Genomic DNA, 16,803 nt, shown 5'->3' with positions numbered 1-16,803 from the left:
ATAAAGGTGTTCTCAACTGGACTACCTGGTTAAATAAAGGTGTTCTCAACTGGACTACCTGGTTAAATAAAGGTGTTCTCAACTGGACTACCTGGTTAAATAAAGGTGTTCTCAACTGGCCTACCTGGTTAAATAAAGGTGTTCTCAACTGGACTACCTGGTTAAATAAAGGTGTTCTCAACTGGACTACCTGGTTAAATAAAGGTGTTCTCAACTGGACTACCTGGTTAAATAAAGGTGTTCTCAACTGGACTACCTGGCTAAATAAAGGTGTTCTCAACTGGACTACCTGGTTAAATAAAGGTGTTCTCAACTGGACTACCTGGTTAAATAAAGGTGTTCTCAACTGGACTACCTGGTTAAATAAAGGTGTTCTCAACTGGACTACCTGGTTAAATAAAGGTGTTCTCAACTGGACTACCTGGTTAAATAAAGGTGTTCTCAACTGGACTACCTGGTTAAATAAAGGTGTTCTCAACTGGACTACCTGGTTAAATAAAGGTGTTCTCAACTTGCCTACCTGGTTAAATAAAGGTGTTCTCAACTGGACTACCTGGTTAAATAAAGGTGTTCTCAACTGGCCTACCTGGTTAAATAAAGGTGTTCTCAACTGGACTACCTGGTTAAATAAAGGTGTTCTCAACTTGCCTACCTGGTTAAATAAAGGTGTTCTCAACTGGACTACCTGGTTAAATAAAGGTGTTCTCAACTGGACTACCTGGTTAAATAAAGGTGTTCTCAACTAGCCTACCTGGTTAAATAAAGGTGTTCTCAACTGGACTACCTGGTTAAATAAAGGTGTTCTCAACTAGCCTACCTGGTTAAATAAAGGTGTTCTCAACTGGACTACCTGGTTAAATAAAGGTGTTCTCAACTAGCCTACCTGGTTAAATAAAGGTGAAAGAAAAAAAGAAAAGAAAAAGAAATGACAGCTTTGCACACTCTTGGCATTCTCTCAACCAGCTTCATGAGGTAGTCACCTGGAATGCATTTCAATTAACAGGTGTGCCTTGTTAAATGTTAATTTGAATTTCTTTCCTTCATAATACGTTTGAGCCAATCAGATGTGTTGTGACAAGGTAGGGGTGGTATACAGAAGATAGCCTATTTGGTAAAATACCAAGTCCATATTATGGCAAGAACAGCTCAAATAAGAAAAGAGAAACGACAGTCTATCATTACTTTAAGGCATGAAGGTCAGTCAATACCGAACATTTTCTTCAAGTGCAGTCGCAAAAATCATCAAGCGCTATGATGAAACTAACTCTCATGAGGACCGCCACAGGAAAGGAAGACCCAGAGTTATCTCTGCTGCAGAGGATAAGTTAATTGGAGTTACCAGCCTCAGAAATTGCAGCCCAAATAAATGCTTCACAGAGTTCAAGTAACAGACACATCTCAACATCAACTGTTCAGAGAGACTGCATAATCGGGCCTTCATGGTCGAATTGTTGTAATGAATTGTTGTTTTTATTTTATTTTAAATGTAACCTTTATTTAACTAAGCAAGTCAGTTAAGAACAAATTCTTATTTACAATACTGCCTGTGCCGATCAAACACGACCAATTGTGTGCCACCCTACGGGACGCTCAATTGTGGCCGGTTGTGAGACAGCCTACTAAAGGACACCAATCAGAAGAAGAGACCAAGAACCACGAGCAAAGGATATTAGACCGGAGGAAATATGTTCTTTGATCTGATGAGTCCAAATGTGAGATTTCTGGTTCCAACTGCCATGACTTTGTAAGATGCAGAGTAGGTGCATGTGTGGTTCCCACCGTGAAGCATGGAGGAGGAGGTGTGATGGTGCTTTGCTGGTGACACTGTCTGTTATTTATTTAGAATTCAAGGCACAGTTAACCAGCATGGCTACCACAGCATTCTGCTGCGATACGCCATCGCATCTGGTTTGCACTTAGTGGGACTATCATTTGTTTTTCAACAGGACAATGACCCAACACACCTCCAGGCTGTGTAAGGATTATTTGACCAAGAAGGAGAGTGATGGAGTGCTGCATCAGATGACCTGGCCTCCACAATCACCCAACCTCAACACAATCACCCGATCTCAACACAATCCCCCGACCTCAACACAATTGAGATGGTTTGGGATGAGTTGGACCGCAGATTGAAGGAACAGCAGCCAACAAGGGCTCAGCATATGTGGGAACTCCTTCAAGACTGTTGGAAAAGCATTCCAGGTGAAGGTGGTTGAAAGAATGCCAAGAGTGTGCAAAGCTGTCATCAAGGCAAAGGGTGGCTACTTTGAAGAAGCTCAAATATGAAATACATTTTGATTTGTTTAACACTGTTTTGGTTACTTCATGATTCCATATGTGTTATTTCATAGTCTTGATGTCTTTACTATTATTCTACAATGTAGAAAATAGTAAAATAAAGATAAACCCTAGAATGAGTAGGTGCCCAAACTTTTGACTGGTACTGTATGTTTTAGTCAAATACATCTGTTTGGACTTATTATGGTCAATTTGCAGTCTATAAAGTATTTGTAAAAATGTTCTGGCCGCCTGACAATCCACTCAAGAAATAATCGGCCCGAGGCAGAATCTAGATAATGATCCCTGGTGTAGACTATAAGCCAAATCCCGCCCCCTGCTCCGTCACTGCCTGCCTGACACACGCCCCTCTCCTCGCTTTCTCCTCCGCATAGGTGAGGGAGGCACTCCGCAATATAAAATCTGCAAGGGCTTGGAGAGAAGGGACCGCTCCAAATCACATATTTTCACCTCACAGCAAGTCTGAAGAAAGGGAAATCAAATACATGTGATCAAATCACCGGCCGGACCTGGATAGAGATTTAAGGTTATAAAGATCGGGTTGAAATGAACGAAGGATGGACTCTCCATTGCTTCCATCGCTAGTGCCCATTCTAGAACAGCGAGTGCGTGCAGCAAAGAAAATTGGATGCTGAGCTGAGTCGCGCGCGGTGACACTGATTATATCAACAAAACGAGGAAAGCAGAATAATTGCGCTGTTTTAGAATGCTGCATCGAGAACAAATTAAATAAATAGCAGCCTATGTGAAAGATATAATCAACAACAATGGAGTTTGAGACTTGAGGTTGCTGCATTTGCTAAGGTACGTTATAAAAAACAAATGTATTAAATTATATTTGGAAATCTGCCAGGCTAATGTCGTTTGAGCCTAGATCGTGTAAATCACATTTCCAATATTCCATGTAAATAAATCAGTTGTAGTCTATGTAATATAGACTAATATTATACGCTAAAGCGAGGCATAGTCTATGATATGGTGATGCGCTTGGCGCACGGGTCCCGTAGAAGATGTGAAGCGAATCGGTGCCATTGAGGAGCCTGTGTTTTGGTTCGCTTCAATGCACCGCCTGGCCTATCCACTGCATGGGGGGCTTATTCTGCAGGACCGACTAGCAGCTGCTGCCACTCTTAAGGAGGGGGGCAGGATCATTAAGTTGAAAATCATTGACACAACAAAATATTCAGTGATTACTCGAACGTTAGACAGATGACAGATGCGTAGCAATGGACAGGTTTCTCCTTTCACTTCTTATCTGAATTTGAAGCAAAGGTCTATTATATCTGTAAAATGTCAGTGAATGTATGACTGACTGTTGGCTGACTACACTGTTGTGATACCCAAGAGAATGTGTCTTTTCAGTTGCCAACGGAACAAACGAAAGCAGGAATATGGTTCATTGTACATAATTAATAAGGTGGAAATATTTCGTTTTTTATGGTCTTGACTTTGATGTTTTAGATTTTGCACACAGGGTAGATGTACCATTAATTATTCGTTTGATGTAAATAAATAAACAAAACAAAAAACATGGGGTATACCAACTGAGGAAGGAAGCAATCATGACTCATCCCATGGACTGATGATTGAGAGTGTGGACGTGGCCAGAGTCTGGCTTTGTGACACTTACCTGACGTAAAACTGAACTTGTGTGTGTGTGTGTGTGTGTGTGACTTTTGATTTGAAATCCGCTCAGTAAACTGATCATCTGAAGGGAAGAAAATCACCATCCGTTGTACCCGTCACCAGGCACTACAGGTTTTGAGGCTGAATAGGGCCAGGAGTAATGTGCATTTCTTTCCCCCCTTAATGGCGCTATCCATGGTTCTGAAGTGAACCTAGGTTATTTTTTTTTTCTGCCAACAAGACTCTAGGCACTAGCAATGAAGCAACCCGTGTTTATGCAAAGGAGTCACCCAGGCCTAAATACACGTTGTAGTATTTCCGTGTTTCAGGCACTGACCGTCAAATTGTAATGCTCTCGCTGAGGATTTTTCCTGAACAGGGGTAAAGTAAAATGTCAGCTAAATTAAATTCCATTTACAAGTTTCGTCAGAATCATAATAATCTTGTCCCATTGTGCTAATCATTTGCATGGAGTTATATATGTATATATATATATATATATAACTAGCTATTATAACACACTGGCCTTGATATTCAGGTACAGTTGGATTATTATTTTGTTGAACACAGCTCTCTAGCAAGGAGATGTTGTTACACCAATGTGTCACTGCAGTTTTTGTTATAACATTGTATCATTGGCAATCATTTTAATTATTATTTTTTTAAACAGCAGTCGTCTGTGAGACGACAATGTATTCCTCTTCTCCTGGATCTGTTGTGGGGGATGTCTGTCCTTGGGGACATAAAACAGGCTTTCTAGAGCAGCCACTCGACTCTCTCTTCTCTCTTCCCGTTACTAACAGCAACACAAGTTCTGGTGCCGATTAGCATAGTAGTCTTCTAGAAAGTGATATCTCTGAGATGTAGTAGGAGGTTGTGAGAGGAAACAAAAGGAAAGGGAAAGTGAGGGTATCTAGTCAGTTGTACAACTGAATGCCTTCAACTGAAATGTTCCTTCTGCATTTAAACCCCAACCCCGCTGAATCAGAGAGGTGCGGTGGGGGGCTGTCTTAATCGCCATCCACGTCTTCGGCGATCGGGGGAACAGTGGGTTAACTGCCTTATTTCAGAGGCAGAACGACATATTTTTAGCTTGTCAGCTTGGGGATTCGATCCAGCAACCTTTCGTTTACTGGCCCATGACTATGAAAAGAAGAGAATCCTCGTTAATTGTTTTGTTAACATTGGCTAACCTTGACATGGTTGACCACAGTAAACGGAGGCCTCCATTGATGTGGTAACACACAAAATCTATTTTATTTAAACCCTGACATCTGTGTTTTAGTCACAGCTACTGCGTATATTCCACCAAGGTGTTCGTTCATGTAGAAGAAAAACGGAAGCTTTTGTCAGATAATCTGTAACCATGGTTACCTTTTTGCTCACCTCCTACAGGTCTTGCTTCGTCGCTGGCCCTGACTGATCAACAGTCCCGGGGTTCTTCCTGTTCCCCTGACCAGAGCTCCCCATGGCCTGTATCACAGAGTCCCGCGCCCCGTCCCCCTCTCTCTCCGGGTTCAACACCCCCCTCTCAGAACACACCCCTACCTTCCGGGGCCGGCTGGACGAGACACCCGCCTGCACCCCTGAGATGGATCTGACCCCCACCCAGTGTGTCCTACGGAACGTACTATCTATAGACACCGGGGGTGCCCCGGAGCCCGACGGCGGGGGAGGTGGAGGTCATAATGGTGAACACACCTGTGGGGGCCACAGCCCCACGCCTAGCGAGGAGCAGCAGGAGCACTTTGCCAACAGTGTGCTGAAGCTCCATGAGAACGGGGAGGGAGGGGGTAGGATGGAGGGAGAGGGCCATGATGCGGAGGGAGGAGCTGTGCGGAGCCAGGCTGAGGATGTGAGGCTGCTGTCGGGAGGAAGCGGAGGGTTTCTGGAGGGACTGTTTGGGTGTCTGAAGCCGGTATGGACCATGATCGGAAAGGCCTACTCCACCGAACACAAACACAACCTGGAAGGTAAGAATAATTTAGTCACAACAAAAGAGAGAGAGAGAGAGAGAGAGAGAGAGAGAGAGAGAGAGAGAGAGAGAGAGAGAGAGAGAGAGAGCGAGAGAGAGAGAGAGAAAGCGGAGGAGAGAGAGAATAACCTACGTCACACTCCTCTGCAGTGTTACTGATCAACAGTAGAGATTGTGGTAAGGGTCAAGAGCTTCTCCTGACCATGTGAGCTGACCATGAAACCATCTGGCCACTAGATACAGGTTATAACTAGGGCCCTACACAACACTAGTTAAAGGTTATAACTAGGGCCCTGAAAACACTCTTTACGGGTTATAACTAGCACCCTGACAACATTAGTTACAAGTTATAACTAGGGCCCTGAAAACATTAGTTACAGGTGATAACTAGGGCCATTACATAACACTAGTTAAAGGTTGAAACTAGCACACTGACAACACTAGTTACAGGTTATAACTAGCACCCTGACAAGACTAGTTCAGGTTATAACTAGCACCCTGACAACACTAGTTACAGGTTATAACTAGCACCTTGACAACACTAGTTCAGGTTATAACTAGCACCCTGACAACACTAGTTACTGGTTATAATTAGCACCCTGACAACACTAGTTACAGATTACAACAAGAGCCATGACAACGTTAGTTACAGGATATAACTAGGGCCCTGACAAGACTAGTTACAGGTTATAACTAGGGTCCTAATAACACTAGTTACAGATTATAACTAGCTCCCTGACAACACTAGTTAAAGGTTATAACTAGGTCTCTGACAATACTAGTTACTGGTTATAACTAGCATCCTGACAACACTAGTTACAGATTAAAACTCGAGCCCTGACAACGTGGATTACAGGTTATAACTAGCACCATGACAACACTAGTTAGAGGTTATAACTAGCACCATGACAACAGTAGTTACAGGTTATAACTAGGCCCCTGACAACACTAGTTACATGGTTATAACTAGGGCCCTGACAACACTAGTTACTGGTTATAACTAGCACCCTGACAACACTAGTTACAGATTAAAACTCGAGCCCTGACAACGAGGGTTACAGGTTATAACTAGCACCATGACAACACTAGTTAGAGGTTTTAACTAGCACCACGACAACAGTAGTTACAGGTTATAGCTAGGCCCCCTGACAACACTAGTTATATGGTTATAACTAGGGCCCTGAAAATACTAGTTACAGGTTCAGATTAGGGCCCTGACAACACTAGATACAGGTTATAAATAGGGCCCTGACAACAGTAGTTACAGGTTATAACTAGGGCCCTGAAAACACTAGTTACAGGTGATAACTAGGGCCATTACATAACACTAGTTAAAGGTTAAAACTAGCACACTGACAACACTAGTTACAGGTTATAACTAGCACCCTGACAACACTAGTTACTGGTTATAACTAGCACCCTGACAACACTAGTTACTGGTTATAACTAGCACCCTGACAACACTAGTTACAGATTACAACAAGAGCCATGACAACGTTAGTTACAGGATATAACTAGCACCCTGACAACACTAGTTACAGGATATAACTAGGGCCCTGACAATACTAGTTACAGGTTATAACTAGGGTCCTAACAACACTAGTTACAGGTTATAACTAGCTCCCTGACAACACTAGTTATAGGTTTTAACTAGCACCCTGACAACACTAGTTACAGGTATTAACAATCACCCTGACAAGACTAGTTACAGGTCATAACTAGGGTCCTAACAACACTAGTTACAGGTTATAACTAGCTCCCTGACAATGTGGGTTACAGGTTATAACTAGCACCATGACAACACTAGTTACATGGTTATAACTAGGGCCCTGACAACACTAGTTAGAGGTTATAACTAGCACCATGACAACAGTAATTACAGGTTATAACTAGGCCCCTGACAACACTAGTTACATGGTTATAACTAGGGCCCTGACAACACTAGTTACATAGTTATAACTAGGGCCCTGACAACACTAGTTACATGGTTACAACTAGGGCCCTGACAACACTAGTTACATGGTTATAACTAGGGCCCTGACAACACTAGTTACATTGTTATAACTAGGGCCCTGGCAACACTAGTTACAGGTTATATCTAGGGCCCTGACAACACTAGTTACAGGTTATAACTAGGGCCCTGACAACACTAGTTACATGGTTATAACTAGGGCCCTGACAACACTAGTTACAGGTTATAACTAGGGCCCTGACAACACTAGTTACATGGTTATAACTAGGGCCCTGACAACACTAGTTACATGGTTATAATTAGCGCACTGACAACACTATTTACAGGTTATAAGTAGGGCCCTGAAAACACTAGTTACAGGTTCAGATTAGGGCCCTGACAACACTAGATACAGGTTATAAATAGCACCCTGACAACACTAGTTACATGGTTATAACTAGGGCCCTGACAACACTAGTTACAGGTTATAACTAGCACCCTGACAACACTAGTTACATGGTTATAACTAGGGCCCTGACAACAATAGTTACAGGTTATAACTAGGACCCTTAAAACACTAGTTACAGGTGATAACTAGGGCAATTACATAACACTAGTTACAGGTTATAACTAGCACCCTGACAACACTAGTGACATGTTGTAACTAGCACCCTGACAACACTAGTTACAGGTTATAACTAGGGCCCTGAAAACATTAGTTACAGGTGATAACTAGGGCCATTACATAACACTAGTTAAAGGTTATAACTAGCACCCTGACAACACTAGTTACAGGTTATAACTAACACCCTGACAACACTAGTTCAAGTTATAACTAGCACCCTGACAACACTAGTTACTGGTTATAACTAGGGCCCTGACAACACTAGTTACAGGTGATAACTCGGGCCATTGCATAACACTAGTTATAGGTTATACCTAGGGCCCTACCAACACTAGTTCTGGTTATAACTAGCACCCTGACAACACTAGTTACTGGTGAAAACTAGCACCCTGACAACACTAGTTACATGGTTATAACTAGGGCCCTGACAACACTAGTTACATGGTTATAACTAGGGCCCTGACAACACTAGTTACATGGTTATAACTAGGGCCCTGACAACACTAGTTACATGGTTATAACAAGCCCCCTGACAACACTAGGTACAGGTTATAATTAGCGCACTGACAACACTATTTACAGGTTATAACTAGGGCCCTGACAATAATAGTTACATGGTTATAAATAGGGCCCTGACAACAATAGTTACAGGTTATAACTAGGGCCCTGAAACACTAGTTACAGGTGATAACTAGGGCATTTACATAACACTAGTTACAGGTTATAACTAGCACCCTGACAACACTAGTGACATGTTGTAACTAGCACCCTGACAACACTAGTTACAGGTTATAACTAGGACCCTGAAAACATTAGTTACAGGTGATAACTAGTGCCATTACATAACACTAGTTAAAGGTTATAACTAGCACCCTGACATGATTAGTTCAGGTTATAACTAGCACCCTGACAACACTAGTTACAGGTTATAACTAGCACCCTGACAACACTAGTTTAAGTTATAACTAGCACCCTGACAACACTAGTTACTGGTTATATATAACTAGCAACCTGACAACACTAGTTACTGGTGAAAACTAGCACCCTGACAACACTAGTTACAGGTTATACCTAGGGACCTGACAACACTAGTCACAGATTATAACTAGATCCCTGACAACGTGGGTTACAGGTTAAAATTAAGGCCCTGACAACACTAGTTACAGGTTATAACTAGGGCCCTGAAAACACTAGTTACAGGTTATAACTAGGAACCTGACAACACTAGTTACAGGTTATAACTAGGGCCCTCATAATACTAGTTACAGGTTATTACTTGGGCCCTGACAACACTAGTTACAGGTTATAACTAGGGCCCTGACAACACTAGTTACAGGTTATAACTAGGGCCCTGACAACTGTAGTTACAGGTTATAACTAGGGCCCTGAAAACACTAGTTACAGGTATTAACAATCACCCTGACAACACTAGTTACAGTTTATAACTAGGAACCTGACAACACTAGTTACAGGTTATAACTAGGGCCCTCATAATACTAGTTACAGGTTATTACTTGGGCCCTGACAACACTAGTTACAGGTTATAACTAGGGCCCTGACAACACTAGTTACAGGTTATAACTAGCAGCGTGACAACACTAGTTACAGGTTATAACTAGCACTCTCACAACACTAGTTACATATTATAACTAGAGCCCTGACAACACTAGTTACAGGTTATAAATAGGGCCCTGACAACACTAGTTACAGATTATAACTAGGGCCCTGACAACACTAGTTACAGGTTATAACTAGGGCCCTGACAACACTAGTTACATGGTTATAACTAGGGCCCTGACAACACTAGTTACAGGTTATAACTAGGGCCCTGACAACACTAGCTAGAGGTAAAAACTAGGGCCCTGACAACACTAGTTACATGGTTATAACTAGGGCCCTGACAACACTAGTTACATGGTTATAACTAGGGCCCTGACAACAGTAGTTACAGGTTATATCTAGGGCCCTGACAACACTAGTTACAGGTACTAACAATCACAACACTAGTTACATATTATAACTAGAGCCCTGATAACACTAGTTACAGGTTAGAAATAGGGCTGTACCAACAGTAGTTACAGGTTATAACTAGCACTCTGACAACACTAGTTAAAGATTAAACCTTGGGCCCTGACAACACTAGTTAAAGATTAAACCTTGGGCCCTGACAACACTAGTTAAAGATTAAACCTTGGGCCCTGACAACACTAGTTAAAGATTAAACCTTGGGCCCTGACAACACTAGTTACAGGTTATAACTAGGGCCATTACATAACACTAGATATAGGATATAACTTGCTTCTGACAACTATAGTTACAGGTATTAACAATTACCCTGACAAAACTAGTTACAGGTTTTAACTAGGGCCCTGACAATACTAGTTATAGGTTTTAACTAGCACCCTGACAACATTAGTTATAGGTTTTAACTAGCACCCTGACAACACTAGTTACAGGTATTAACAATCACCCTGACAAAACTAGTTACAGGTTTTAACTAGGGCTCTCACAACACTAGTTACAGGTTATATCTAGGGCCCTAATAATAATAGTTACAGGTTATACCTAGGGCCTCGTTAACACTAGTTACAGGTTATACCTAGGGCCTCGTTAACACTAGTTACAGGTTATACCTAGGGCCCTCATAACACTAGTTGCAGCTTATAACTAGGTCCCTGACAACACTAGGTCAAGGTTATACCTCGGGCCCTGACAACACTAGTTAAAGGTTATAACTAGCGCCCTGACAACACTAGTTACAGGTTATAACTAGGGCCCTGACAACACTAGTTACAGGTTATAACTAGCACCCTGACAACACTAGTTACAGGTTATAACTAGAACCCTGACAACTACATCCCTTAGTTACTACTACTACAACAGTACAAATATTACTACAGCAGATATCTACAGTTATTACTACTATTACAACAGTACAACTATTCACCCTCCAATTGTGTGTGATCCTGCAGAATGTTCATTACAACTTGAACAGAATGATGGAATGATAGCTTTAGCTTTTTGGTATGCCTCTTCGGGACATGCTTGCTTTTAATTTGCACAAAAGCTTTGATGTGTTAATTATTAGGTCTGCATGTGATTGTGTCTAATTACATCAACCAGTCGGTGGTGAAATTAACCACAATTAAAACACACCAGCAAGCACACTGTAAACAAACACTCTCTCTCTGACTGGAGAGATGGAGTGAGATTGAGAGAGAGTGAGAGATTTCGAGAGAGAGGGGAAGGTAGAGAGGGAGAGAGAGAGAGAGAGAAAGGTAGAGAGGGAGAGAGAGAGAGAGAGGAAGGTAGAGAGGGAGAGAGAGAGAGAGAGAGAGGAAGGTAGAGAGGGAGAGAGAGAGAGAGAGGAAGGTAGAGAGGGAGAGAGAGAGAGAGAGAAAGGTAGAGAGGGAGAGAGAGAGAGAGAGAGAGAAAGGTAGAGAGGGAGAGAGAGAGAGAGAGAAAGGTAGAGAGGGAGAGAGAGAGAGAGAGGAAGGTAGAGAGGGAGAGAGAGAGAGAGAGAAAGGTAGAGAGGGAGAGAGAGAGAGAGAGAAAGGTAGAGAGGGAGAGAGAGAGAGAGAGAAAGGTAGAGAGGGAGAGAGAGAGAGAGAGGAAGGTAGAGAGGGAGAGAGAGAGAGAGAGAAAGGTAGAGAGGGAGAGAGAGAGAGAGAGAAAGGTAGAGAGGGAGAGAGAGAGAGAGAGAAAGGTAGAGAGGGAGAGAGAGAGAGAGAGAAAGGTAGAGAGGGAGAGAGAGAGAGAGAGAAAGGTAGAGAGGGAGAGAGAGAGAGAGAGGAAGGTAGAGAGGGAGAGAGAGAGAGAGAGAAAGGTAGAGAGGGAGAGAGAGAGAGAGAGAGAAAGGTAGAGAGGGAGAGAGAGAGAGAGAGAAAGGTAGAGAGGGAGAGAGAGAGAGAGAGAAAGGTAGAGAGGGAGAGAGAGAGAGAGAGGAAGGTAGAGAGGGAGAGAGAGAGAGAGAGGAAGGTAGAGAGGGAGAGAGAGAGAGAGAGAGAAAGGTAGAGAGGGAGAGAGAGAGAGAGAAAGGTAGAGAGGGAGAGAGAGAGAGAGAGGAAGGTAGAGAGGGAGAGAGAGAGAGAGAGAAAGGTAGAGAGGGAGAGAGAGAGAGAGAGAAAGGTAGAGAGGGAGAGAGAGAGAGAGAGAAAGGTAGAGAGGGAGAGAGAGAGGAAGGTAGAGAGGGAGAGAGAGAGAGAGAGGAAGGTAGAGAGGGAGAGAGAGAGAGAGAGAGAAAGGTAGAGAGGGAGAGAGAGAGAGAGAAAGGTAGAGAGGGAGAGAGAGAGAGAGAGAAAGGTAGAGAGGGAGAGAGAGAGAGAGAGGAAGGTAGAGAGGGAGAGAGAGAGAGAGAAAGGTAGAGAGGGAGAGAGAGAGAGAGAGAAAGGTAGAGAGGGAGAGAGAGAGAGAGAGGAAGGTAGAGAGGGAGAGAGAGAGAGAGAAAGGTAGAGAGGGAGAGAGAGAGAGAGAGGAAGGTAGAGAGGGAGAGAGGGAGAGAGAGAGAGAGGAAGGTAGAGAGGGAGAGAGAGTGTTTGGGCTGTATGAGATATGAGAGTGTTTGGGATATATGAGATATGAGAGTGTTTGGGATATATGAGATATGAGAGTGTTTGGGATATATGAGATATGAGAGTGTTTGGGATATATGAGATATGAGAGTGTTTGGGATATATGAGATATGAGAGTGTTTGGGATATATGAGATATGAGAGTGTTTGGGATATATGAGATATGAGAGTGTTTGGGATATATGAGATATGAGAGTGTTTGGGATATATGAGATATGAGAGTGTTTGGGATATATGAGATATGAGAGTGTTTGGGATATATGAGATATGAGAGTGTTTGGGATATATGAGATATGAGAGTGTTTGGGATATATGAGATATGAGAGTGTTTGGGATATATGAGATATGAGAGTGTTTGGGATATATGAGATATGAGAGTGTTTGGGATATATGAGATATGAGAGTGTTTGGGATATATGAGATATGAGAGTGTTTGGGATATATGAGATATGAGAGTGTTTGGGATATATGAGATATGAGAGTGTTTGGGATATATGAGATATGAGAGTGTTTGGGATATATGAGATATGAGAGTGTTTGGGATATATGAGATATGAGAGTGTTTGGGATATATGAGATATGAGAGTGTTTGGGATATATGAGATATGAGAGTGTTTGGGATATATGAGATATGAGAGTGTTTGGGATATATGAGATATGAGAGTGTTTGGGATATATGAGATATGAGAGTGTTTGGGATATATGAGATATGAGAGTGTTTGGGATATATGAGATATGAGAGTGTTTGGGATATATGAGATATGAGAGTGTTTGGGATATATGAGATATGAGAGTGTTTGGGATATATGAGATATGAGAGTGTTTGGGATATATGAGATATGAGAGTGTTTGGGATATATGAGATATGAGAGTGTTTGGGATATATGAGATATGAGAGTGTTTGGGATATATGAGATATGAGAGTGTTTGGGATATATGAGATATGAGAGTGTTTGAGATATGAGAGTGTTTGGGATATATGAGATATGAGAGTGTTTGGGATATATGAGATATGAGAGTGTTTGGGATATATGAGATATGAGAGTGTTTGGGATATATGAGATATGAGAGTGTTTGGGATATATGAGATATGAGAGTGTTTGGGATATATGAGATATGAGAGTGTTTGGGATATATGAGATATGAGAGTGTTTGGGATATATGAGATATGAGAGTGTTTGGGATATATGAGATATGAGAGTGTTTGGGATATATGAGATATGAGAGTGTTTGGGATATATGAGATATGAGAGTGTTTGGGATATATGAGATATGAGAGTGTTTGGGATATATGAGATATGAGAGTGTTTGGGATATATGAGATATGAGAGTGTTTGGGATATATGAGATATGAGAGTGTTTGGGATATATGAGATATGAGAGTGTTTGGGATATATGAGATATGAGAGTGTTTGGGATATATGAGATATGAGAGTGTTTGGGATATATGAGATATGAGAGTGTTTGGGATATATGAGATATGAGAGTGTTTGGGATATATGAGATATGAGAGTGTTTGGGATATATGAGATATGAGAGTGTTTGGGATATATGAGATATGAGAGTGTTTGGGATATATGAGATATGAGAGTGTTTGGGATATATGAGATATGAGAGTGTTTGGGATATATGAGATATGAGAGTGTTTGGGATATATGAGATATGAGAGTGTTTGGGATATATGAGATATGAGAGTGTTTGGGATATATGAGATATGAGAGTGTTTGGGATATATGAGATATGAGAGTGTTTGGGATATATGAGATATGAGAGTGTTTGGGATATATGAGATATGAGAGTGTTTGGGATATATGAGATATGAGAGTGTTTGGGATATATGAGATATGAGAGTGTTTGGGATATATGAGATATGAGAGTGTTTGGGATATATGAGATATGAGAGTGTTTGGGATATATGAGATATGAGAGAGAGTGTTTGGGATATATGAGATATGAGAGTGTTTGGGATATATGAGATATGAGAGTGTTTGGGATATATGAGATATGAGAGTGTTTGGGATATATGAGATATGAGAGTGTTTGGGATATATGAGATATGAGAGTGTTTGGGATATATGAGATATGAGAGTGTTTGGGATATATGAGATATGAGAGTGTTTGGGATATATGAGATATGAGAGTGTTTGGGATATATGAGATATGAGAGTGTTTGGGATATATGAGATATGAGAGTGTTTGGGATATATGAGATATGAGAGTGTTTGGGATATATGAGATATGAGAGTGTTTGGGATATATGAGATATGAGAGTGTTTGGGATATATGAGATATGAGAGTGTTTGGGATATATGAGATATGAGAGTGTTTGGGATATATGAGATATGAGAGTGTTTGGGATATATGAGATATGAGAGTGTTTGGGATATATGAGATATGAGAGTGTTTGGGATATATGAGATATGAGAGTGTTTGGGATATATGAGATATGAGAGTGTTTGGGATATATGAGATATGAGAGTGTTTGGGATATATGAGATATGAGAGTGTTTGGGATATATGAGATATGAGAGTGTTTGGGATATATGAGATATGAGAGTGTTTGGGATATATGAGATATGAGAGTGTTTGGGATATATGAGATATGAGAGTGTTTGGGATATATGAGATATGAGAGTGTTTGGGATATATGAGATATGAGAGTGTTTGGGATATATGAGATATGAGAGTGTTTGGGATATATATATATGCAAAACGTTATGTTTGGCGTAAAAGCAACACAGCTCATCACACTGAACACACCATCCCCACTGTCAAACATGGTGGTGGCAGCATCATGGTTTGGGCCTGCTTTTCTTCAGCAGGGACAGGGAAGATGGTTAAAATTGATGGGAAGATGGATGGAGCCAAATACAGGACCATTCTGGAAGAAACCCTGATGGAGTCTGCAAAAGACCTGAGACTGGGACGGAGATTTGTCTTCCAACAAGACAATGATCCAAAACATAAAGCAAAATCTACAATGGAATGGTTCAAAAATAAACATTTCCAGGTGTTAGAATGGCCAAGTCAAAGTCCAGACCTGAATCCAATCGAGAATCTGTGGAAAGAACTGAAAACTGCTGTTCACATATGCTCTCCATCCAACCTCACTGAGCTCGAGCTGTTTTGCAAGGAGGAATGGGAAAAAAATTCAGTCTCTCGATGTGCAAAACTGATAGAGACATACCCCAAGCGACTTACAGCTGTAATCGCAGCAAAAGGTGGCGCTACAAAGTATTAACTTAAGGGGGCTGAATAATTTTGCACGCCCAATTTTTCAGTTTTTGATTTGTTAAAAAGTTTGAAATATCCAATAAATGTCATTCCACTTCATGATTGTGTCCCACTTGTTGTTGATTCTTCAGAAAAAAATACAGTTTTATATCTTTATGTTTGAAGCCTGAAATGTGGCAAAAGGTCGCAAAGTTCAAGGGGGCCGAATACTTTCGCAAGGCACTGTATATGAGATATGAGAGAGTGTCTGGGCTGTATGAGATATGAGAGAGTGTTTGGGCTGTATGAGAAATGTGTGTGCGTTTGTATTTGTGCATTCACGAATTTATACGTGCGTATGTCTATGTCAGATTGTGTGTGTGTGTGTGTGTGTGGGGGGGGGGGGGGGGGGGGTGTAAGAGAGCAAGAGAAAGAGAGTGAGATAGTGTGTGTGTGTGCTGTGACTGTGTGTGTTAATATAGATGAGAGGTGCAGGGTCAGTGTGTGGTGTTGAATAATGTATGAGTTAGATTTGGTGGGAGGAG

At 41.6% G+C, this 16,803-nt stretch overlaps 1 protein-coding gene across 1 annotated transcript in view; it reads left to right on the top strand.

Annotated features, from left to right (window-relative positions):
- The first annotated feature begins 2,713 nt into the window (after positions 1 to 2,713).
- LOC139371435 (mitogen-activated protein kinase kinase kinase 12-like) overlaps positions 2,714 to 16,803 on the top strand; it is a 51,584-nt gene continuing 37,494 nt past the window's right edge. The window contains exons 1-2 of the mRNA XM_071111850.1: positions 2,714 to 3,102; positions 5,320 to 5,897. Of these exons, the coding sequence (XP_070967951.1) occupies positions 5,393 to 5,897 (505 nt within the window). The 5' untranslated portion in view covers positions 2,714 to 3,102; positions 5,320 to 5,392. The remainder of the gene's footprint in view (positions 3,103 to 5,319; positions 5,898 to 16,803) is intronic.

This window comes from Oncorhynchus clarkii, chromosome 17, assembly GCF_045791955.1.
Source record: "Oncorhynchus clarkii lewisi isolate Uvic-CL-2024 chromosome 17, UVic_Ocla_1.0, whole genome shotgun sequence".
NCBI lineage: Eukaryota > Metazoa > Chordata > Actinopteri > Salmoniformes > Salmonidae > Oncorhynchus > Oncorhynchus clarkii.
This window is presented reverse-complemented; position numbering and strand designations above follow the sequence as displayed.